This window comes from Hypanus sabinus, chromosome 13, assembly GCF_030144855.1.
Source record: "Hypanus sabinus isolate sHypSab1 chromosome 13, sHypSab1.hap1, whole genome shotgun sequence".
Taxonomy (NCBI): Eukaryota; Metazoa; Chordata; class Chondrichthyes; order Myliobatiformes; family Dasyatidae; genus Hypanus; species Hypanus sabinus.
In genome coordinates, this window is record NC_082718.1 from 64,346,006 (window position 1) to 64,371,406 (window position 25,401).

Consider the following 25,401-nt stretch of genomic DNA (forward strand, 5'->3'; position numbering starts at 1 on the left):
TATTTTATTTTAGTCTTTCCTGATAACATGGCATTGAATTACTGGGTGAACATGCAAACTGACTGAAATTCCACTGATCGTCAGTAAGTGTTAACCTATATGTTTTGGTTTAATTAGAACAAAAGATGACAACTTACTGTGGTGTAAATGGTGGTATCCCAGGAGAATGGAACCAAGCATCCCAGTCAACTTGATTCAAAATGTCGGTCTAGTAGAGAATGAAAGTATTAGTGAGGTACTGATTGCTACTTTGAAATCTTGACTCTTCATGCAGAAAAAACTACGCATTAAAGTATCGTAAATTCCAGTATATAAGCCGAGAATATGGCCCTAAATTTTGGTCCTAAAATTAGGGGGTCGGCTTATATAAGGGGTGCCAACTTTGGAAAAATGAATACACGGAAGACAAGTCATATTTATCGGCTGTTTTTGAGTCAAATACAAGAGAAAATATAAACGCTTATGAGATCTACAAAACACATTGTTTCTCAATTTACTTGTACACACTGTTGTTGTCAAACGTTCAGAGCTTGAAACTCTCACAGCCTTCATTATTTGACTCTCTGAAAATCGCAACCCATTCTTCGTCAGTCACCTTATCATCGTAAGGATTGTCAATTTCTGCTTTGACATCGTGATTTGCAGCTTTACTGGCTGCCAAATCTCCATCGTCTTCTTCCCAAAGCAAATGATCTTCAGTGCCATCCAAAGCACTGCTGATGCTGCACTTCTTGAAGGTCTTCACAATACACTCGGCCTTCATTTGCTCCCATGATTGCACTACCCACTCACGAACTGAGCTAGAGATGTGACCCTCATATTTCCCACTGGAGTGAATGTCTGATTTCCAGACATCATCCATTCATTCCACTGTTGACACATGAATTCTTTGAATGGTTTGTTTAAACTCACATCTAGTGGCTGGAGCACAGACATCAAACCACCGGGGATGACTGCAATGTCTGTATTTTCAGCTTTCAATGCTGCTTTTGTCTCACCTGAGAAGTGCGCTTTGAACATGTCCCAAACAAGTAGCGACTTTTCCTTCTTGAAACCTACAAGACGTCGATACCACACCTCTTCAACCCAATTCAAGCAACCCGCTTCATCCATCCAACCGTGTTCTTGAACGTAAACAACACCACCCTGTGGGAATTTTTCTTTGGGAATGTTTTCCTCTTAAAAATCACCATTGGTGGTAGTTTGGTCCCATCGACCATACATGTTAGCACGACAGTAAAAAGTTGCTTCTCATGTCCAGTTGTTTTGACAAGGACTGTCTTCTCCCCCTTCTGATTGACAATGTGGTTGCCAGCAAAATCAAAGAACGTCGGTATCTCGTCCATGTTACCAATCAGTGAGAGCAGGTAAGAATGTGCCTTTCGATGCTTGATTACAAACGATTGGAAGGCCATAGTCTAATTCTCAAGGCTGCTTGGCAACTCCTGAGCAACCTTTGTTTTTTGTCTCAACACAAGATCACATCTATTCATAAATCGGGTGCACCAACTTCACATAGTTTTGAAATTTTCGCTGACCTCACAGTGTTTTTCGGCCCATTTCAACACTTGAACTCGAATCATTTCTCTGGTAACAATGTATCCGGACAATCGCTGGTGATTCACCCACCCTAAAACATTTTCTTCCAGTTCTGGCCACTGGCATGTTTTCCCGCGGTTTGCACATTTCATCTTTGGCATTTCTCTCAGCGTGTCCTCTGCCTTTATCCACTCTCTCACTTGTTTCTCATTTACACTAAACTTCTTAGCAGCTACAGAATTATTCACTCCTTTAGTAAAATCAACAACCTTCAGCTTGAAGTCAGCAGCATATCACAATTCACTTTATTCTTTTGTACATGGTGGTTGTAAACTCAATACTGAGTACACGCACGTACTGATCCCGCCATCCTGTGTTATGTTTTAATGAGATTACGATGGGCACGAAATGGTTTCACAGGAGTTATATTTCAGAGGATTCTTTACCATTGGGAACCTAATCCAAAATTTCCAGGTACTGGATCTGGCAAAGCTAAGTACCGTGCATGTGAGATCTTGTGATCTTTTCTGGTTAAATCAAAAACCTCTACAAAAGGGGTCGGCTTATACAAAGGTAACATGAAAAAGTCACATTTTTAACCTTGAAAATGGGGGGGGGGGGGGGGTCTGCATATACTCAGGGTCGGCCTATACACTGGAATTTACGGTAATTAATAAAAATTAAATCAACACTGCAATTATATTGGGCTCTCAACATTTAAGCTCACATTTTATCTAATTCTACTAAAACCTTTGTGTTGGTCACTATTACAAGGAACTCTCACTGGCCAATCTTTCTACTTACATGTCAGCAAAAACTAAAGCATGAACAAATTAACTAGGGTGGAATTTAATAAATTAATAAAATGCTATATGTATGGCTCCCTCAAATACAATAGTTACTTAACTACACAACTCTATCTTTTTTCTTATCTGTATCCTAACATTTTAATCTACAATCTACACCAACCTGTTTTCCTTTTCAATTGGGGGAAGGGGGAGAAATTAAAATTACTCTTGGGTCATATTTCCCTAACATGGCATTCAATATTTCACTGTTATTATTAATCAAATTGCCTTAAGTGTAACTGGCTCACTTTTTTTTTTAAATACACAGTCAAGGAAAACACTTCTGGAAAGAACTTTTGAAGGAAGCATAAATGTACCAAAGCAGCATGGATTTTGTCTTCCTAACAATATACTTTTTTAATGTAAATTCAAGCAAGGATGCTCCAAGAGTATGTTCACTCCACCTACCATTAAATATGCACAGTGACTGGTAAACAGGAAGGACACATCTGAATCACCAGGTAAAAGAGTCAATTTTTATTTCAACATTTTCTTAGAAAATCAGCATGTTAGAATAACAAAATACCAAAACTGTTAATTTCCAGAACTATTATTTTAGTGGAAATTTTATTTTTATTTTAGGTTATTTTAGCGGAAAGGGCTCCAAGGACAAAGGTTAGGTAGTCTTGCGGGAATAAAGTAATCAGTACCCAACTATGTTACATTAATGCAGATGTTAAAGAACCGAAGTGAACTTGGTATTTTAAATCAATGTTACAGAGCAAATGGACAACTGGCCTATTTCCAAGGCTATTCTACAGACATATGGTAGAGATATGGAGAGATTCCAGTGTAAAAATTTCAATAATGTTAACAGGAAAGTTAAAAACAAAACTTGCAACCTGCATCCATAGCTTACTCTCAGATTTCTATTTTAAAGGATCATTATGGTTTACTTTGACAAAATGAGAAATCAAAAATCATCATAATACTATTTTAAAGGTATTCACCTTATTAGAAAAATATGAATACAGGCACTTCTTCCACTCTTCTGTGGTTATGGCACTGTAGGCGAAAGTCTGAATATAGAACTTGAGGAAACCCATGAAGATTTCTAAAAGTAAATACATTGCATAAATTTGTTGCAATTTAGTTTGAAATCCCCAGTTAAGAAACTGAACAACTTTTAACAGGTAATACGTACCTGGCCCACCAAGCAACTCCTCTAAATGATAAAGTAAAGCAAATCCCTTCTCATAAGGAACTGAAGAAAATGCATCATCAGGGTCAGTGTCACTGAGGTCAGGAACAAGACTGGTCAAAGAATTAGAAGGACCAAAAGTCTCAATCTAATGGAAAGAATACATTTTAATTACATTTTTTAAGAAGATATTTACCATAGCATGAGACTAAACATACCTACAATAGATCCTATATACAGAAAATTAAACTGGAATTTTTTTTCATTGCATTAGTGAAGTATCTAGTTTATGCTGATAGGGCTTTCCCTTTTCAGAGTTAAAATGCAGACATACACAAATAAAATAATTTAAGGCTTTAAGTTACTTACACATAACTGGTATTAACCTTCAGAATCAATTCCACTGCAGAAATTCTACTACTACATCACAGTACTTTTAGAACATAGAATATTGCAGCAGAGGAAAGGCCCTTCGGCCCATGATGCTGTGTCAACCTTTTAACCTATTCTACGATTAATCTAACACTTCCTACCCACAGTCTTTCATTTTTCTGTCATCCATTTGCCAGAGTCTCTTAAATGCTTTTAATGAATCTGCCTCTACAACCACACCTGGCAGGGTGTTCCATGCACCTACCATTCAATGTAAAAAAAACCATGCCATTCCCCCCTTTTATACTTTCCTCTAATTGCCTTAAAATAATGCCCCTTTATTTTAGCCATTTCTCCCCTGGAAATAAAGTCTCTGACTATCCACTTGATCTATGCTTCTTATCGTCCTGTACATTTCCATCAAATCACTTTTCATCTTCCTTCTCTCCAAAGAGAAAGGCCTTGCTCGCTCAACCTGTCCTTATAAGGCATGCACTTTAGTGGTATGCCTATAAGAGAACATTGTATCCAAACACCTATTTCAAGTGCAGCTGCCCCTCCCAGGATACATTGTTGTAGGTGGATATTCACTGCTACAGGTCCCAAGAGATGCTCACAAAATAGAAAAAACTATCAAAGTTATTATTAAATATGCACAAATTTTGAAACACAGCAAATGGTGTGTTATATTGTGTGGAGATGAAAGAGACACCTGGATGATATGTTGCCTCCCATCGTCAGGGTCAGGAATATCTTGAATCAGGTCCACAGCATTCTAAATGAAGACAGTGAAAAGCTGGAGGTTGTAGTACATTTCAGTACCAATGACATAAGTAGGAAAAGGGAAGAGGACCTGAAGAGAGAATACAGGGCATTAGGTAGAAAGCTGAAAATCAGGACCTCCACGGTAATAATCTCTGGATCGCTGCCTGTGCCACACGTTAGAGGGGGTAAGATTAGGATGTTTTGACAGATGAATGCTGAGCCTGAAGAGTTAGTGTAGGAGTCAGGGTTTCAGATTTCTAGATCATTGGGATTCCTCTTCTTTACAAAATGGATGGGTTACACCTGAACCCAACGGGGCCCTTGTGGCCAGGTTTGCTAGAGCTGTTGGGGAGATTTTAAACTAACTTGGGCAGGGAGTGGGAACCAGAATGAGGGCCGAGGATGGGTCAGTTGGTATACAACTAGATGCAGTGAGTCTGTGAGGAAGGACAGGCAGATGATAAGATAAAGTTGCAGTAACTGGGATGAGTTGAAGTGTAATGGGGTCAAAATAGAAAAGGGTGGTGAATACAGGACTGAATTATTATATTTGAATATGCACAGAATACTGAATAAGGTAGATGATCTACAAGCCCAGTTACAGATTGGCAGGTATGATGTTGTGGGCATCATTAAGTCATGCCTGAAAGAAGATCATAATTGCGTACTTAACATCCAGGCATAAACATTGAAAGGACAGACTGGTAAGAAGAGGGAGTGGGGTGGCTCTGTTGGTAAAAATGAAATTGAATCACTAGAAAAGGTAACATAGGACCAAAAGATGCAGAATCCTTCTGGTTAGAGTTAAGAAACTGCAAAGGTAAAAAGACACTTGTGGGTGTTATACACAGGCCTCTGAACAGTAGCCAGGATGTGGGTAATAAATTACAATGACAGACAGAAAAGGCATTAAAAAAAAAGGCAATACTGTGATAGTCATGGGGATTTCAATATGCAGGAAGATTGGAAAAATCAGGCTTGTGCTGGATCCCAAGAGAGGGAATTTATAGAATGCCTATGAGATGGCTTTTTAGAGTAGCTTGTGGTTGAGCCCAACAGGGAAACAGCAATTCTGGATTGAGTGTTGTGTAACGACCCAGATTTGATTAGACAGCTTAAGGTAAAGGAACCCTTCGGAGACAGTGATCATAATATGGGAGAATTCACCCTGCAGTTTGAGGAGGAGAAGCTAATCTATCAGTATCACAGTGGAGTAAAAGGAATCACAAAGGCATGGGAGGAGTTATCAATATCGATTAGAAAGGGACACTAGCAGGGGTGACAGAACAGCATTAACTGGAATTTCTGGAAGCAATTTGCAAAGTACAGGAAAGATATATCCCAAAGATGAAGTATACTAAAGGGAGGATGAGGCAACCATAGCAGACATGGGAAGTGAAAGGCAGCATAAAAGCAGAGGGCCTGTGATACAGCAAATATTAGTAGGATGGTAAAGGATTGGGAAGCTTTTAAAAACCAATAAAAGGCAACTAAAGAGTCAAAAGGAAACAAAACATGAAATATGAAGGTAAACAGCTAATAAGAGGAACAAAGAGTTTTTTCAGAGATATAACAAGCAAAAGAGAGACAAGAGTAGATATTGGACCACTGGAAAATGATGCTGGACAGGTAGTAATGAGAGATAAAGAAATGGCGAACCAACTAATAAGTATTTTGTGTCAGTTTTCAATGTGGAAGACCCTAGCAGAATGCCAGAAATGCTAGATGTCAAGGAGCAGAAATGAGTGTCATTGCTATTACTAAGGAAAAGGTGCTTGGGAAGCTGAAAAATCTGAAATAGTTAAGTAACATGGATTACATCCCAAGGTTTTGAGAGAGGTAGCTGAAGAGATTGTGGAGGCATTAATAATGATCTTTCAAGTATCACTCTATTTGGAAATAGTTCCTGAGGACTGGAAAGTTTCAAATGCCACAACAAGGGAGCCAAAAGACACATTATAGGCCAATTTACCTGTTTTCAGTGGTTTAGAAGCTGTCAGAGTCCATTATTAAGGACAAGGTTATGGGATAATTGGAAGCTAATGACAAAGTAGGCCGAAGTCAGCATTGTTTCCTTAAGGGGAAATCTTGCCTGACAAAGTTGTTGGAATCCTTTGAGGAAATAACAGGCAGGACAGTCAGTGGATGTTGTTTATTTGGATTTTTAGAAGGCCTTTGATAAGGTGACCCACATGAGTCTGCTTAATAAAATAATAGCCCTAACAAAGCATTACAGGAAAGTTACTAGCATGAATAAAAACTTGACTGGCAGGAGGTAAAGAATGGAAATAAAGGGGGCCTTTTTTGGTTAGCTGTCCTTCGAAAGGTCTTGGCCCGAAACATCAACAGTGCTTCTCCTTATAGATGCTGCCTGGCCTGCTGTGTTCCAAGAGCATTTTGAGTGTGTTGTTTGAATTTCCAGCATCTGCAGATTTCCTCATGTTTGCGTTTTAACTTTCCTGTAATGCTTTATTAGGACTATTATTTTATTAAGCAGACTCAGTGTTGGGACCACTTCTTTTCATGTTATATATCAATGCTTTGGATGAAGGAATTGATGGCTTTTTGGTCAAGTCTGTGGACGAAATGAGGTGGAGAGAGACAAGTAATGTCGAGGAAAAAGAAAGTCTGCAGGAGAACTTAGATTGGGAGAATGAGAAAAGAAGTGGTAGATGGAGCACAGTGTAGGAAGGTGCATGGTCATGCACTTTGGTAGAAGGAATAAAGGTATAGACTATTTTCTAAATGGGGAGACAATTCGAAAATCAGGTGCAAATGGACTCGGGAGTGCTTAGGCATGATTCTTTAAAGGTTAACTTGCAGATTGAGTCAGTTTGTCCTTGAAATGTCAGTTCAAGTTGATACTTGTACCCAGCTGGAAGCCCGAGGAGAATTTATTCATCATATACACAGGGAAAGCACTAGATCCTGAAGTGTTTTACGTTTAGAAACATAGAAATTTAGAAAACCGACAGCACAATACAGGCCCTTCGGCCCACAAAGTTGTGCCAAACATGTCCTTACCTTAAGATATTACTAAACTTCTCCATAGCCCTCTATTTATCTAAGCTCCATGTATCTATCCAAAATTCTCTTAAAAGACCCTATCATATCCTCCTCCACCACCGTTGCCAGCAGCCCATTCCACACACTCACCTAGTAATAAACTTACCCCTGACATCTCCTCTGTACCTACTCCCCAGCACTTTAAACCTGTGTCCTCTTGTGGCAACCATTTCAACCCTAAAAAAGCCTCTGACTATCCACACAATCAATGCCCCTCATCATCTAATACACCTTTATCAGGTCACCTCTCATCCTCCTTCGCTCCAAGGAGAAAAGGCCGAGTTCACTCAACCTATTCTCATAAGGCATGCTCCCCAATCCAGGCAACTTCCTTTTAAATCTCCTCTGCACCCTTTCTATGGCTTCCACATGCTTCCTACAGTGAGGCGACCAGAACTGAGCACAGTACTCCGTGGGGTCTGACCAGGGTCCTATATAGACTTCTCAGCTCCTAAATTCAATTTCATGATTGAAGGCCAAAACACCGTATGCCTTCTTAACCACAACGTCAACCTGCGCTGCTGCTTTGAGCATCCTATGGACTCGGACGCCAAGATCCCTCTGATCCTCCACACTGCCAAGAGTCTTACCATTAATACTATATTCTGCCATCATTTAACCTACCAAAATGAACTATTTCACACTTATCTGGGTTGAACTCCATCTGCCACTTCTCAGCCCAGTTTTGCATTCTATCAATGTCCCACTGTAACCTCTGGCAGTCCTCTGCACTATCCACAACACCTCCAACCTTTGTGTCATCAGCAAACTTACTGACCCATCCTTCCACTTCCTCATCCAGGTCATTAATAAAAATCACGAAGAGTAAGGGTCCCAGAACAGATCCCTGAACCACACCGCTGGTCACCGACCTCCATGCAGAACATGACCATTCTTTGCCTTCTGTAAGCAAGCCAGTTCTGGATCCACAAAGCAGTGTCCCCTTGGATCCCATGCCTCCTTACTTTCTCAATAAGCCTTGCATGGGGTACCTTATCGAAAGCCTTGCTGAAATCCATATACACTACATCTATTGCTCTTCCTTTATCAATGTCCTCACATCCTCAAAAAATTCAATCAGGCTCGTAAGGCATGACCTACCCTTGACAAAGCAATGCTGACTATTCCTAATCTATTATACCTCTCCAAATGTTCATAAATCCTGCCTCACAGGATCTTCTCCATCAACTTACCAACCACTGAGGTAAGACTCACTGGTCTACAATTCCATGGGCTATCTCTACTCCCTTTCTTGAATAAAGGAAAAACATCAGCAACCCTCCAATCCGCTGGAACCTCTCCCATCCCCATTGGTGATTCAAAGATCATCGCCAGAGGCTCAGCAATCTCTTCCCTCGCCTCCCACAGTAGCCTAGAAACATAACATAGAAAATAGGTGCAGGAGTAGGCCATTCGGCCCTTTGAGCCTGCACTGTCATTCAGTATGATCATGGCTGATCATCCAACTCAGAACCCTGTACCAGCTTTCTCTCCATACCCCCGATCCCTTTAGCCACAAGGACCATATCTAACTTCCTCTTAAATATAGCCAATGAACCAGCACAGGAAACAACTGTTTCCTGTGGCAAAGAATTCCACAGATTCACCACTCTCTGTGTGAAGAAGTTTTTCCTCATCTCGGTCCTAAAAGGCTTCCCCTTTATCCTTAAACTGTGACCCCTTGTTCTGGACTTCCCCAACATCGGAAACAATCTTCCTGCATCTAGCTTGTCCAATTCTTTTAGAATTTTATACGTTTCAATAAGATCCACCCCAATCTTCTAAATTCCAGTGAGTATAAGCCTAGTCGATCCAGTCTTTCTTCATATGAAAGTCCTGCCATCCCAGGAATGAATCTGGGAATCAGTCAATCAATCAGCCTGGGGTAGATCTTGTCCGGTCCCGGCGACTTATCCAATGATGCTTTCCAAAAGCTCCAGCACATCCTCTTTCTTAATACCTACATGCTCAAGCTTTTCAGTCTGCTGCAAGTCCACACTACAACCATCAAGATCCTTTTCCATAGTGAATACTGAAGTAAAGTATTCAGTAAGTACCTCTGCTATTTCCTCCAGTTCCATACACACTTTCCCCACTGTCACACTTGATAGGTCCTATTCTTTCACGTCTTATCCTCTTGCTCTTCACATACTTGTAGAATGCCGGGGTTTTCCTTTATCCTGCCCGCCAAGGCCTTCTCATGGCTCCACAAATATCCCCTGAACATTTGTCACATTTCTTCCGTACTTTTCCCTGAGAACACCTGCTCCCAATTTCCTACCTAATAGCCTCATAATTCCCCTTAATCCAACTAGACGCTTTTCTAATTTGTCTGTTCCTAGCTCTCTCCAATGCTATTGTAAAGGAGATAGAATTATGATCATTATCTCCAAAATGCTCTCCCACTGAGACCTGACAGCTGACCAGGTTCATTTCCCAATACCAAATCAAGTACAGTCTCTCCTCTTGTAGGCTTTATCTACATAGTGTGTCAAGAAACTTTCCTGAATACACCTAAAAAACTCATTTAATGAAACTCAACATTTTATTGAACTCCAAAACCTAAACTCAAAACGGCACTAAAAATCTTTAGCAGTGTCATCACGTTAGACCAGCCTCTTAAAGTGAAACCCCAACTCAATGTCAATGGTTGTGACTTACGTACGTTTCTCCCAATTATGTTACCCTACATTTTCACCATTTAAATATCTGATCTTCCAGTTTTCCTTCCGAAGTGGATGAGCTCACATTTACCAGCTCTTCCTAATTATTAAAGTATGTATATCATGAACAGTTCAACAGCAACCCAAGTGGGCCTCTGCTCACAGATGACCGCCAACCAGAAACATGTATTTATCCCAACTCACTGCTTTCTATTGGGTAATCAATCCATCTATCCACACTAATACATTAACACCAACTCCATGTATCCTTATCTCAATGATGTCTTTTATGCGGCATCTTATTAAACACCTTCTGGAAATCCACGTATACAACATCTTCCTGTTCCCCTCTATGCAATACACATTATATCCTTGAAGAGATCCGGTTAGTTTGTCAAACAGGACCTCCCTCTCATGAATCCGTGCTGTGTCGGCCTGATGAAAGTAGATTTGCTGCTATTTCTTCCCTAATGATAGCTTCAAGTATTTCCCAAACTAAACATTAAACAAACTGGCAATAATTACCTGCCTTTTGCCTACATTCTTTTTTAAACAGTAGTGTGATGGTCACTGCCTTCCAGTTCACTGGGACCCACCAATAGTACTGAGAACTTCGGTGAATTATCACAAATGTGTCTGGTATAATTTATGCCATTTCATCTAGTCCTCCCGGGTGCATCCCGGGGCGCTAAGAGAAACCTTATCTACCTTTAAGTCCATTAATATGCACATCATTACCTCTTTAATGACACTAACCTCCCATCACATCCCAAGCTCTTTGGTGTGATAGATCTGTGAAGATCGGCACAAAACATTTGATGCCTTGGCCATTTCTACATTATCCAATATGAATTCCCCCTTCTCAGCTCATCATCCACATTTCTTTTAGCCACCCTTTCCCATTTTATACAATTTAAAACTTCGACTGTTTCTATATTTTTTGTTATAGTTTACTTTCATAAAGTATCTTTCCTATTGTTCCTTTATTTTTTGCTTTTTCAAGTTTTCCCAATCATCTAGTTTCCACAACTCTTGGTAACTTTGCAAGTAATAGGTTTTATTCTGATGCCTTCTCTTATTGTCTTGGTTACCTAAGGCTAGCTCTTCCCACCCTTACTGTCCTTGCTCTTACTTATTTAACAAGATACAGCACAGAATAGGCCTTTCTGGCCCTTTGAGTCACACTGCCTAACTGGACAACTTATAATTATCAATTAACCTATTAACTAGCAAGTCTTTGGAGTGTGGGAAGAAACCACATTGAGAAAACCCACGCATTCTAATGGGAGAACATACAGACTCCTTACAGATGACACCAGAATTAAACTCTTGACATCCCAAGCTTAATAGTGTTGTGCTAACCACTACGCTATTGTGGCATTGGACTGGAATATACTTTTATTGAGCATTGTGAAAAGTTTCACTGTTCCTTCGACTGTTCCACCATTTAACCTGTGTTCCCAGTCTACACTAGTTAGCTCCTCCCTCACCCCATTGTAATCTCCCTTATTTAGGCATAACACACAGGTTATAGAACAAACTGTTGCACCCTCAATTTGCATGAGAAATTCAATTGCGACTGTGATCACTACAAGATTGCTCATTTTACCCATGTCAATGCATAGGACTAAATCTCAGAATATTTTCTCTTGTAGGCTCACTAATATGCTGTTTAAGAAAGCCATCATAAATACATTTTATGAATTCATCTTCAGGACCAACTTGATTCACCCAATGTACAAGCTGAAGGCCCCGATCATAATTGCTAAACCGTACTCGCAAGCAGATATTTCTTGGTTTATTACCCATTAACCGTAATGCTAATATTTGGTGGACTATTGACAACTCCCAGTGACTTTTTTCCACTTTACTATTCCGAATCTCTACCAGATGGACTCGACATTCTACACCTTAGATCTTGTATTGTCTCTCATTATAGCCCTGAATTCATCCTTCATTGAGCACTATCCCACTTCCCTTACTTCCTGTCTATCCTTCCCTATTATTTGATATTCTTGGATATTTAATTCCCATTCATCTCCACCTTGCAACAGTGTTCCTGTAATTTAGCCACTAAATCACTCCTTTGTACTGATTTGTGCCATAAGTTCACTGACCTTATTTCAATACTATAGGCATTCAGATGGAGTGCCTTTACACTCAAGTTGTTTTAGAATGTAGTAACCTTTGTGTGATTTGCATTTGTCTTTGTTGTACTCCACTCTGACTTTCCTCTTTTCTAACTTTTCCTTTGGTTTCTTGATTGCTTTGCACTGACTTCCTACCTGGATCCCCATCCATCTACCGTATTAGTTTAAATCCTCCCCAACAACACGAGGACATAGATTCCAGTCCTGCCCAAGTATAGACCGCCTGGTTTATACTGGTCCCACATTCCCAGAACCAGTTCCAATACTCCAGGAATCTGAAACCCTCCCTCCTATATCACTGGTCAACCACATATTCACCCTATGTTGCTATTCCTACTCTGAACAGCCTGCACCACAGGTAGCAACCCTGAGATTATTACCTTTGAGGACCTACCACTTAATTATCACCTAGTTCCTAAAATTCACCTTGTAGGGCCTCCACCCACTGCTTTCCTACGTTGCTGGACTCTACAAGACAACTAATTTCTGACCCTTGCATCTGGGAGGCAACACACCAACCAGAAGCTCCTGTCTTATTGACTTTACCATGGAATCCTCTACCACAATAGCTTTGCCACTTTTCTCTGCCCTCCCATTCAAAGCTACTCTGATGCCATGATTCTGACTTCCGCTGCCTTCCCCTGACAAGACATCCCCCTCAACAGTATACAAACTGCTTTGGAGGGAGATGACCAGAGGGGTCTCCTACACCACATTCCTTCTACTGCTTTGCCTGCTAGTCACACATTCCCGAGCTTTCCCTAGATCTCCAAACTGGGTGTGACCAGCTCACATGTTATACACATTCTCAGACTGAGGGTGCTCCAGTATATCCATGCACAGATCTATGGCCATCATGCCATCTGTCAGAAGCTGCCACTGGACACACTTCCTGTACACAGTCAGAATCTCAGGCAGCTTCCCTGAGTTCCCACATTGTGCAGGAGTACGAGACAGGGCTGAGCTCACCTGCCCACAACTTACTTTGGTGTTGCTTGCCTTCCTCACCAAAGCCCAATCTTGGACAACCAGCAGTCACTCTTAAAATAGCCATGCCAAAATGGTTGCTATACTTGACCAAAGCAAAACGTTACTAAAAATACCTTTTCTGTGTTAAATTATTGCCAGAAACAGTGGAGTGATGACAAGGCAAGTTCAGGAGATGAGCTGAGATGGTGTTGCAAAATCATTGCGGTTGGAGTTTTGATGCCAGTACAGCTGGCCTGGGTGTGAGGTTGAATTGCTCTAGAGTCTAAAAGGAGAAGTTGGGCCTGAGCGAAGAAGCAAAGCTGGATTGCTCTGGGCGCTGAGCTGATCTGAAGAGCTTAAGAGTGGCTTCAGGCTGGCTGACTAAATCTAGGCCCAGAGCGAGTTGCTGGCTGGTGTGGTGTTGGCCCAGAGCCTTTCACAGCAGCGATGCCCGAGTCCAAGTGCGAGGTATGATACACTGTCTAGACAATTTAAATGCCCTCCCAGATTGGAGGTAAGGACTAATTTCACTCACTCTCTGTAATCTTCACTCCTCTCTCTACAGGGTGCTGGAGCTTTTTGCTGTTCCGTCATTGGGTCAAATTAAACGTCAGCCCAAATAGACTGAAAAGAGAGTGCCGGTTGGGATGAGAGCCGATTTTACTCATTCTCTGCAATGGTTATCTCCATGGCTCTGAAGCTACGAAGACTACCCAGGCTGCTGTGCTCCGTGCCCTCTAATATAATGAACCGATGAGCGAAGCTTTGGGCCTACTCCAGGCTGTTCTGGAGTTTAGATCTGACAACTCAATTTTGTTTCGGAATGCCATTGTTGGCTTCAATTGTTTGAATGATTTGTATTTTTTCCTATTTCTTGCACATAACCTGTTGGTCTTCTATTTTTTTCTTCTTTAAATGGGTTCTTTCAGGTTTCTTGTGGCTACCTATCAGCAAATCTCAAGGTTGTATAATTTATACATTCTTCAATAATGAATCTTCATTTCATTTTAAAATCTTAATTATTATTGAAAATTAACAAAAAAGATACATTAAGTCAATATGTTATTATATATGAATCTTGAATCATATTGGCTGCTGATATTTAGCTAACTAGACAAACATCCATTAACTAACAATTGAAGGATCTCAGCTCAAAACATTGACTATTTTCTCTTCTCTATAGATGCTGTCTGCCTGCTGTGTTCCTCCAGCATTTTGTGTGTGTTGCTAACAATTTGCAATCTTGCCTCTAAATTCCTGCAAGTGAAACTCTCACGTAAGCAACAGGACTTTTCAATTCTCCTGCTCTCACTCCAAATCCTGAATCCTGCAAGTGAAACTCTCAAATAATTAAGAGAAGCTTACAAAATACTCACCTGACCCTCTGCCTCTTCTTACCAGAGCACTGAGCCAAAACTTCAGTTCCCCGCTCCAACCCTGTCCACTCATACTAGGACTTTCCATTTAAACCAAACTTTTTATTGGCCACAGTGAAACTCAAACAACAAGGCTTGCTCTTTTCACTAATTCCCATTCACAGAGAGCTCACTCATGATCCTCCAAAGTGAAACTCCCATGCAACGAGACTTGCTCTTTACAATGCCTCCCACTCCCACTCACTATCTTTCAATGTAAAGGCCATTTCTTTAGAAATCAATCATTCTAGTTAAGGGCCAACATTCAACTGTATTTTATTCTGAGTTCTAAGACCCTGCCTTCAAATTACAGATTCACACATGCATGAATTCCTTTGATTGTACTTTTTCAAGCCAGGTTGCTCAGCTTCCTAGCCTCAGGATTAATTAATGCTACCCTGGCCACATCAAGTAATTAACCAAGAGTTTTTCTACTTCAGCTTTAGTCCACAATGGATAGGTTGAGGTGGCACAAGGGAAGCCAGCACCACTAGCAAATTCAGCCATTCATATACTGCATTCATCAGATGCTGTTCCTGAGAAAGTAATCTCAAGCCCATCACCTTTTCATGCCTTTAAGCCCTGGAAGGTATCCATGACTCCTCTGCATAAAGAAATTGCTTCCATAGATACTGTTTTATTTAAAAGTCTCGATTCCTCTGAACAGCATTTGCCACCCCACCCTCCCCCATATTCCTGAGAGCATCCACTTTCTCTTCCCATCATGACACGATACATCTTAGCAGTAACCTAAGTGCTGCCTGTAACACGCTCGTTTTTGTTTGATAACTGTAGAGGGTGCAGCTGCAAAATTGTGCAAATAATCTGCAGAGATGTTTGTACCAAAAGTGATGCTGCACGGTGTTACATGGGAAAGCAATGGTATCTTGCATTTATCTGTGCCATAGTATTTATGGTCCTTTCGTCATGGAGTCAGTGCATGAAAACAGCCCTTTAGACCACCAAGTCTATGCTGACAATCAAACACGCACTTACTCTAATCAATTTTGTTCACTTACAATTCCTGCAGGAGAGATTTATGGCAGCCAATTAAAACACCAACTCATACTTTAGAACACAAGAGGAAACTGCAACACCGGGGGAACTGACACAGGCACAGGGAAAACATTCAAACTGCACACAGGCAGCACAGGAGGTTGAACCTGGGTTTCCAACACCAGCACAGTTCCACCTGGATGAAACAATACTAATTTAATGCTACTTAAATATAAAACAGTTTCTTGACCAAACACCTGATTGGTAGTTTATGAGGGGCAAAACTAATTAAATATCGCTCCAGCCTCACCTCTGGCTATAAACCTACTCACATGTCTGATGTTGACACCAGCTCTGACCACAAACCACTCACACCGCTGAGAGTGAGCTGCATGCCAAACCAACAGGATATCCAAGCAAATGGATGCTTGGATGGGAGTTTTACTACACCTCTTACAAAAACTTGATCAATTTTGTGTCCATACACAAATTCATCAGCAAATATAACAAAATCTCCATACATAAATTTCCAGATTAATCAGAAAGGCTGTGAATACATGACGGATTAATGCTCCAGACTTGTAATAATATGAGTCATGGCAATAAAAGTTAATCATAACTCAGTTCCTCTCTTCATAGATCACGGCCTAACATGCATAGGTTTTTGCTTTTGGATTCCAGATTAATTACCCTGGATTAATTTGGGAGATGAAACATTTCCACTGAAAATTTTCTTATTTTCAATTACAGTCTCCAGCAAATGGAAGACATTAGCAGAGGAAATTCAACATTAGGGCAACTCAGAGACACAACTAGTGAATTTCTACTTCACCGCTCCAGAGAACTGAGTTCAAGCCTTACTTCGGGTACCAGCTGTGTGGAATTTGTATGGATTCCCTATTACTGTGTTGGTATCTTCTAGGTGTTCTAGCTTTTCTTCCCACACGCCAAAGTGATTTAATTTAACTTTGCATCATAATTGGCACAGATATTATGGGCCAAGTGACCTGTTACTGTGCTGTGCTATGTTCTATGTGCAGGTTGGTAGGTTAATTGGACCCTGTAAATTGACTATAATGTTTAGGTAAATGGTAAAATCTGGGGGGTGGGTGGCATCGGAAGTTTTTTTATTCTTCCCATACATGCAAGATCAATGGATAACTGATAATTGGAGCAGACTTGGTAGGCTGAAAGGTCAGTTTCAGTGTTGACTCAATGAATCTAAAATAGAAGCACTTTGAAAATGGAAGATTTAAAAACAGTTTAAAGGCATTTTAAAAAGTATGCATTCTTTAATGAAATAAAGACGTGTTCTGCTGTCAAAAGCATGCTAAAATAGTTCTATCTACTAGATTTATTCAATTATACTGTACTTGCCATATAATTATACACAGTTTGGGAAGTGGTAATGGAATAGGGGAAGGGAGATGGAATAAAATGCTCAAAGTATGTAAAATTGCAAATGTAATAAACCTTTGCAAAATAAGGAAAGAAACCTACAAGCCACTTACTGAATCTGATATGTGGAATGTGTTACAATCCATTTACAATTAGCATAATCAACAGTTTAATGAAAGGGAAATATAGAATATTGTGGTGCACAGCAAATTGGTGTACAGAAGTCAAAGTTAGCAAACAGGTATAGTAAGCAATTAGAAGTCAAATTAAGTATTAGCTTATATTTGAAAAAGCATGCAGTTTTAAAGTATAATGGAAATTTTGCTGTACTGTACAAGGTGTGGCAATATAACACATCTCTGATTCTCCAACGAGAGCAGTGAAGATGGAGCCTTCCAGGTATACTTTTGAATGACACAGAACTCAACAATTAGAAAAAGGAGGAAAGCTAGGTTAGATTAACTTTGGACTCACTGCACAATGGAACAGGCTCAAAGGGCAGCTCCTCTATTTTGTATTTTCTTGCACGGTAATGAACAAGACTACAAGTAATTGTACATAACATTTATCTCAATTCTCCCTCCCAATTAACTGTAGAGTGACGTACACCAACACTTCTGATGGAAAAATACACTACAGCTACAGAATACAAGCTTATTAGGATTTGTTTAACTATCATGTACTTACTGCTTCCAGTAGATCTTTCCAGCCTCCAATAGCTACAAATTGCCTGAATTTCTCATCATACATACAACGAGCTATCATGCGTTCCAGGTACACTGTATGGCCTTCATTTAACCTAATTTCAGGAATAAAGAAATCACTGGTTCATTCCATCAAATGTGATTCCAAAACTTGTTATATGTACTGGAATATAGCAGACCAACACAAAAATATTGTAGAACATTCTACATGAATGCCAGAACTGGAAGAGTAACTAATCCAGTCATGTGGTGCATGATTTAAAATCAGCAACACCTAATTGGTACAGCAAGGCTTCTGTGGCAGCAGTATTGGATTATGCAGGTGTACTCTAGGATAACAGAATAAAAAATTAAGTATAACTAGCAACATGATTTTAAATGGTAGTTTACAAAGAAATTACATTACATAACACAGAATAGGCAAGAGGTAATATGGAAAGATGCAAAAGCAACAATAGTTGTAGTGGGTGTCTTTCGCTTCCTGAATATTGACTGGGACTCTTAGTTTCAGCAGCTTAGATGAAGCAGAATTGGCAAGATGCCTTCAGAAAGGTTTCTTTACACAGTATATAGATAATCCTTTCAGGGAAGGAGTTAAACCAGATCTTGTATTGTAAAATGAGCCTGGCCAGATCATCAACTGTTCAGTGGGAGAGCATTTTGGAGATAGTGATTATAATTCCAAAAGTCTTCTGACAAGTATAGACAAGGATAAGGCTTTGATCTTTTTTTGGGGGGGGGGGGAGATAAGAGATGGTTGGTAGGAGAGCAAAATTGGGGAAAGACTAATTACAGCAGCATTATGCAGGAGATGAGGAGAGTAGTCTGGGATCACCACTGATACGGAGGCCTGGTCATCTACAGGCCAGCAAAGCAGAATTCAGGACCAACTTGCTCCTGTTTTGAAGAAAGAGAGCAATGGCAAAGGTCAGGGAGCTTGGATGCCCAGAGAAATTTCCTTAAGGTAAATAAATGGAAGTATACACGAGGCTTAGAGAGCTCAAATACTCTATTTTCAGAAACATAAGCAAGCAGGAGAGCTGACTTATCTTTGGCAAATAGGATTAAAGACAATCCCAAACATTTTACAAATACTGTATAATAAAAGTAAGAGTTAATCAGGGAGAGAGTCTGACCACTTGGAGATAAAGGAAGTCTTGAGCCAAAAGTAGGGAAAGTAATGAGATATTCTCATCACCTAGAAGGACATGGAAAATAGCAAGATCAAGGAGGGAAATGCGGATATTGCAGTGTGTTGGTATCAAGGTGGTGATGGCACTGGGGCTTTTGAAGGACATGAAGATCTTCAAGGCTTGATAGGGTCTAGCCACATTATTGAGAGGCAAAAGATTGCTGGGGTCTTGACAGATCTTCATTTTCTGAATTTAAAATGAACACTTCAAATTCTTCCACATTGCCAGGAGTGAAGCACATGCATTTACAAATAAGCTGAAAATCTACCCTCTGATTAGATCAGGGGTTCCCAACCTTTTATGCCAGGGGCCCCTATCATTATCTGAGGGGTCCATGGACTCCAGGTTGGAAATCCCTGGATTAGGCAATGAATGATGAAAATTTAAGAAATTGCATCATCTATTGAAAGTGTTAATTACATGATTAACATGTAATACAAGAATCCAGTCATCGTTCACATACATACCAAAAATGCTCCCAGGTTTTGTTGGTGACCAGATTTCCAGTCCAGCTGTGGGAAATTTCATGAGCAATCACCTACAAATACAAATTGTTTATTCAATTAATACTTTGATATTTGACCATGAATGGGTGCACAATTGTTCATCTCCTTCACACAACAAAACTTCAAGCTGCAACAAACTGGCAAAGGTCAAATTGGATCTCGGTGCATGAAATGTCCCAACAGCCAGCAGGTTACCAACAGCACACCACATCACTTAATTTCCTCACAAAGTGTGAATTTGCTAAAGTGTTTTCAATCCAAACACAGAAACATTTAAATGCTTTAAATCATTAACACATTTAATTCTTTCACTTTCAGGGACAGTCAGGAGTATTAAAATTCTTCAGTGAATTTGAAAGATGTCCAAACTCAGGGGCATATATAGTACCTTATCCTTGTGTTAGTTTCTCCCTTTTTACAGAGGAAGTTTGTCAGTGCTGCTGACATGACAATATTTTGTCACAGGAAGATGACCCCCGACAGAAACCAAATTGGCAAGTTTATATTTGTCAAGTACTGTAGATCAGCTGCAAATACAGAAGTCTCACTGCTGGTTGAAATCTCTGACCATTAAGTTGAAAAGCTTTTAGTGCAACACTACATAACTTGAGACTTTAAGAAAATTGTAGATTTTGCAATAATAGACCCAAGTTTTTATTTCCTTGGACACCAATGCTGATTTTCAGAGTGCTCTGGGTGTCTAATCCAGAAGAGGAAGCAGTAGGGAGACAGCATCAGTACTGCAGGATAGAGGTTAAGAATAGAATGGGCTGTAAAGGCCAGAGACCATTAAAGTAGGAAAAGTGAGGAATGCAATGTATTGCTAACAGACATTTGTGGGAGTTGGCCCACCACAAAGGCAAGAAGCATTTAGCAGGTCAATGGGTACAGCTCACAAGAATGGTGTGAGGGAATGAAGCTTAATCCCTTAATCACAAGCCATCATTACCACCCTGCTCACCCTGATTACCAGAGAGGAGAGAACCCAGAGCTCACTGGAAGTCAAAACGCCTTTAGTTACAAGGGTAAAATTATTTTAACAAATTTCATGTGTATTGTGTTTTTTCTCCAAGAAATATTTGACCTTAGCAAATCACTTTCTTTAAAGTCAATTTGTTCACTGTGACATTAGCTGACAATACACAGTAAGTTCTATTTTCAGTAAAATTTAAGTAATCACAGAACTTCCAGCAAGATGCATTAAAATAAAATGTTTACTTACACTAGAAAGACTTTTATCACCAGCCTAGAAGAAAATAAAAGCAGATTATACATTCTGCAAACTGGAAATGAAAATTCATTATTGGCAAGAACACAAGCATTTTGGGAGATGGTCAGAAACCCAAAAAACTGAATATTTTCATATCTTACCAGCAAGGTTGGTGTTACAAAAGTGAGACATGGGTTCTCCATCCCACCATATGGAAACGACGGAGGAAGGACCAGTAGATCATACTGTCCCCAGACATATGCACCTACAAGATTTTCAGCGGTTTTCAACATGATTTCAGTCTATCAAAACAAATGGTAAGGATTTAAGACACACTAAACACAGGTATTTTACTTTCAGATATAAGTTATTGGAGAGAAGCTCCCGGTATTTAATCTTTTAGAAACACAAACATAGAAAACCTACAGCACAATACAGGCCCTTCGGCCCACAAAGCTGTGCCAGACATGTCCTTAACTTGTAACTACCCAAGGCTTACCCATAGCCCTCTATTTTTCTAAGCTCCATGTATCCATCCAGGAGTCCCTTAAAAGACTCTATCATTTCTGCCTCCACCACCACCGCTGGCAGCCCATTCCATGCACTCATCACTGTCTGTGTAAAAAAACTTACCCATGACATCTCCTCTGTACCTACTTCCAAGCACCTTAAAACTATGCCCTCTCGTGCTAGCCATTTCAGCCCTGGGAAAAAGCCTCCGACTATCCACACAATCAAAGCCTCTCATTATCTTGTACACTATTTTTATTTAAAAGGTTTATTCCTGCTTTGAAATGAGACAGCATCACCATTTTAAATCATAAGGACATAAGACGCAGGAGCAGAAATATACCATTCAGCCCAATCTGCCATTTCAACATAGCTAATTAATTATCCACAACCACCTTCTCGTGCCTTCTCCCCATAACCTTTGGCACCCTTACTAACCAAGAGCCTATCAACCTCTGCTTTAAATATACCTAAAGACGCCCTCCACAGGCATCTATGGCAATGAATACCATAGACTCACCACTCTCTAGCTAAAGAAATTCCTCATCTCTGTTCTAAAGGGACATCCTTTTATTCTGAGGCTGTACCCTCCTAGTCCTAGACTCACCCACTATTAGAAACATACCCTCCACAGCTCCTAGGCCTTTTAATAGTCAATAGCTTTCAATGAGAACCTCTCATTCATATAAACTCCAGCGAGTACAAGTCCACAGCCATCAAAAGCTCCTCATATTAATCCTTTCATTCCCTGGATCATTCTGGTGAATCTTCTCTGAACCCTCTCATAGTCAGCACATTATTTCTTAGGGTGCTAAAGACTGCTCACAATACTTCAAATGTGTCTGACCAATGCCTTATAAAGCCTCAGCATTACATCCTTGCTTTTAAATTCTAGTACTCTGGATATTAATGCTGACATTGCTGAATATCAAACATGTAGATGCAAACCTTTTGAGCCTGCTTTACCATTCAACAACTATGGTTTACTCTCAATGCTAGGGCATATAACATGCAATTCAATAACTCTCCCTCCAACTTCCTTTACTTTCCTACAGAGGAAAAAAATAGGCCTGGAGGAACCATCTAGAAAAGTACCAATTCTCACCAAAGTTGAATGTATTTTGAAGGAATCACAGCAAACATACTTCGAAGAAAAATGACACACGGTTGGAACCGAACTCTTAAGCAGCACTGGATTACTTGATGTAGGTAGAGTTGGGTGATACAGGTTGAGTACCATTAACTGAATTGCTTGTGGCTGGAAGTGCTTTGGATTTCAGAATATGAGATATTTTGGGATCAGCATCATTTCCAACTCTGAAATTATGTGTTACTGGTACGCAGTTTTTGTCTTACACATGTTCATCACAAAAGGAGGTGGTCTTGAAAACAGAATACAGTGAGTTAGGAAGTTGAGAAGCAGGACTTCAAGGGTAGTAAAATTGGGATTGCTGTCTGTGCCACGTGACAGTGAGGATAGGAACAGAATAAGGTAGCAGATAAATTCGTGGCCAAAGAATTGGAGCAGAGGGCAGGGATTCAGACTTCTAGATAATTGGGGCAGGTGTGAGATAACAAAGGGGATGGGCTACACTTGAATCCAAGGGGGACCATATCCTTGTGGACAAATTCACTAGAGCTGTTGGGAGTAGCTTAAACTAATATGGCAGAGGGATGGAAACCAGTATGACCAAGCTGAGGATGAGCCAGCAGATTTACAAGTAATTGAAGGGTGTAATATGAATGTAAGGAAGGACAAGCCAATGGCTGGGCACAAATGCAGACAGCGCAAAGAGTTAAACTGTACCACAGAAACAAAATTCAAAAGGGCAAAGGTGCTGTATTTAAAGGCACATAGTATTTGGAATAAGGTGGATGAACTTGAACTAAGGCGTGATTTAAGATTGGTCGGTATGACGTTGTGAGCATCACTGAGTCATGGATGAAAGAAGACCATGGTTGGGAGGTGAACATCAAAGGATATACTTTGGATTGAAAGGACAGGCAGGAAGGCAGAGATGGCAGTGTGGCTCTGTTGGTAAGAGATGGAATTACATCTTCAGAAAGAGGTGAAACAGGGTCAGAGAATGCCAAATCTTTTTGGTGGAGTTAAAATGCAAAAGTAAAAAAAACATTATGGGAATATATACAGGACTCCAAATAGTATCCAAGATGTGGGGATGAGATTGCAAAGGGAGCTGGAAAGGGCATATATGGGTGTACAATGCTGGAATTTATTTCAAAGGGAATAGAATATAAAAACAAAGAGATAATGCTGTGGCTTTATTAGACACTGGTCAGGCTGCACTTGGAGTAGTTTTCACCCCATATCTCAGAAAAGAGAGTCCAGAGGAGGTTCACAAGGATGATTTCAGGAGTGAAGGAGTTAACATATGAGGAGTGTTTGGCAGCTTTGGGCCTGTACTCACTGGAATTTAGATGAATGCAGTGTGATCTCACTGAAACCTACCAAATGTTGAAAGGACTAGATAAGGCGGACGTTTCCTATGGTGGGGGTATCCAGAACTAGAGGATACAGCCTCAAAATTGAGGGGTGACCTTTAGAACAGAGTTAAGGAGGAATTTTTTTTTAGCCAGAAAGCAGCGAGTCTGTGGAATGCTCTGCCACAGACTGCAGTGGGAGCCAAGACCTCGGGTATATTGAAAATTGATAGTTTCCTGACTGGTTAGGGCTAGAAGCAGGTGTATGGGTTTGAGTGGGATCCAGGATCAGCTATGATGAAACAGGGAGTAGACTCGATAGGCTGAATGGCCTAATTCTTCCTTATGATCTTGTGTCCTGATGCAGCCATTCAGCATGTAAAGATTTTCATCAGCAACAATCTTGACAAAATCAATGAATTTCTGTTACTCTGTGATCAGCAGACGCTTTATCACCACAAATCTTTAAAAATTTAATTCCGTGGTTTTTTTATATTTCTGCCACCATCCTGCTGAATATTGACAATTACCTTTAATTTTTAGTTCATCGTGAGAGATCTGTTTCACGCTCAGCACATCATAAAGCTGCGCATGTTCACTCCTACACTGACGAATGCACTCTTTCAAGATCGTGTTTCACTTTACCAAGATTTTTCTATTTTTCATTAACTTCTTTTCATTACATACGAGAGGTCACCTCTCAGAACTGCCTGTGGTGCATAGAGATCTGTGCATGACCTGGTACCTTCTCAGCACCTTGTGGAATTTTCCTGTCATGTCATAGCAAAAAAATAGAGATTTTTGGATTTTGGAATTATAGATAAGAGGTACAGGTGTCTCTCCCCCCCCCCCCTTAGAAAAGTAGAACGTTCCTATGAAACCTTTCTTAAGCCGAAATGGCGTCAAAAAAAGAACCATTAATTTATATGGGAAAAGTTTTTGTAGAAGCGAAAATCCTCTTTGCAATAAGAAAACAGGTTACTAACGTAGGTCTTTTGTAAAAGCAAAGCAGCGTAAAGCGAACATTTGTAAAGCAGGGGACACCTGCACTCAACCTGTATTAGCATATTACATAAAAACTAACCATCCTTCAATCACATTACCAAGGAACTATTAGCAAATCAGGCTGGAGCAGGGAAATGGAAGACAACAGAGATAAAATATAACAAAAGGAAATGTGCTAACTATGGCTTAATTAGAAGAAAATGAGCCAATTGGCCAAATAACAAGTGTGTTTCCACACAAAGAATGCAATAGCACCACTCCAGATACATATCCAAAAGCACTCGAAACAAACCTCTCCAAATTCATAAGCAGCAGCATCCACCATCTCTTTCTCGGACCAGACGCTAGACCGCGGACCAATCACTCTGCAAAGTAAGGGACATGTTTACAGGATTTAACAAATTCTTTTAATTGCCAAAAGGCACTGCGAACTGGATATGGTTGTTAATAACTAATCTTAAGGGTAATACAAAATCCTTTCCCTGTCATTCAATAGAATCCAAGACAAC

General features: G+C 40.2%; 1 protein-coding gene and 1 long non-coding RNA gene across 2 annotated transcripts in view; one reads left to right on the forward strand and one right to left on the reverse strand.

The window, feature by feature from the left end:
• lta4h (leukotriene A4 hydrolase) overlaps nt 1–25,401 on the reverse strand; it is an 81,176-nt gene that overhangs the window by 8,515 nt on the left and 47,260 nt on the right. Inside the window, exons 7-14 of the mRNA XM_059987816.1 lie at nt 25,185–25,257; nt 21,097–21,237; nt 20,948–20,971; nt 19,687–19,757; nt 18,010–18,121; nt 3,532–3,676; nt 3,338–3,441; nt 138–208 (exon numbers count right to left, since the gene is read on the reverse strand). Of these exons, the coding sequence (XP_059843799.1) occupies nt 138–208; nt 3,338–3,441; nt 3,532–3,676; nt 18,010–18,121; nt 19,687–19,757; nt 20,948–20,971; nt 21,097–21,237; nt 25,185–25,257 (741 nt within the window). The remainder of the gene's footprint in view (nt 1–137; nt 209–3,337; nt 3,442–3,531; nt 3,677–18,009; nt 18,122–19,686; nt 19,758–20,947; nt 20,972–21,096; nt 21,238–25,184; nt 25,258–25,401) is intronic.
• On the forward strand, nt 133–17,435 carry LOC132403953 (uncharacterized). The gene is made up of 3 exons (XR_009515402.1): nt 133–235; nt 2,656–2,848; nt 14,079–17,435. It is a non-coding gene; the product is annotated as an uncharacterized LOC132403953 (long non-coding RNA).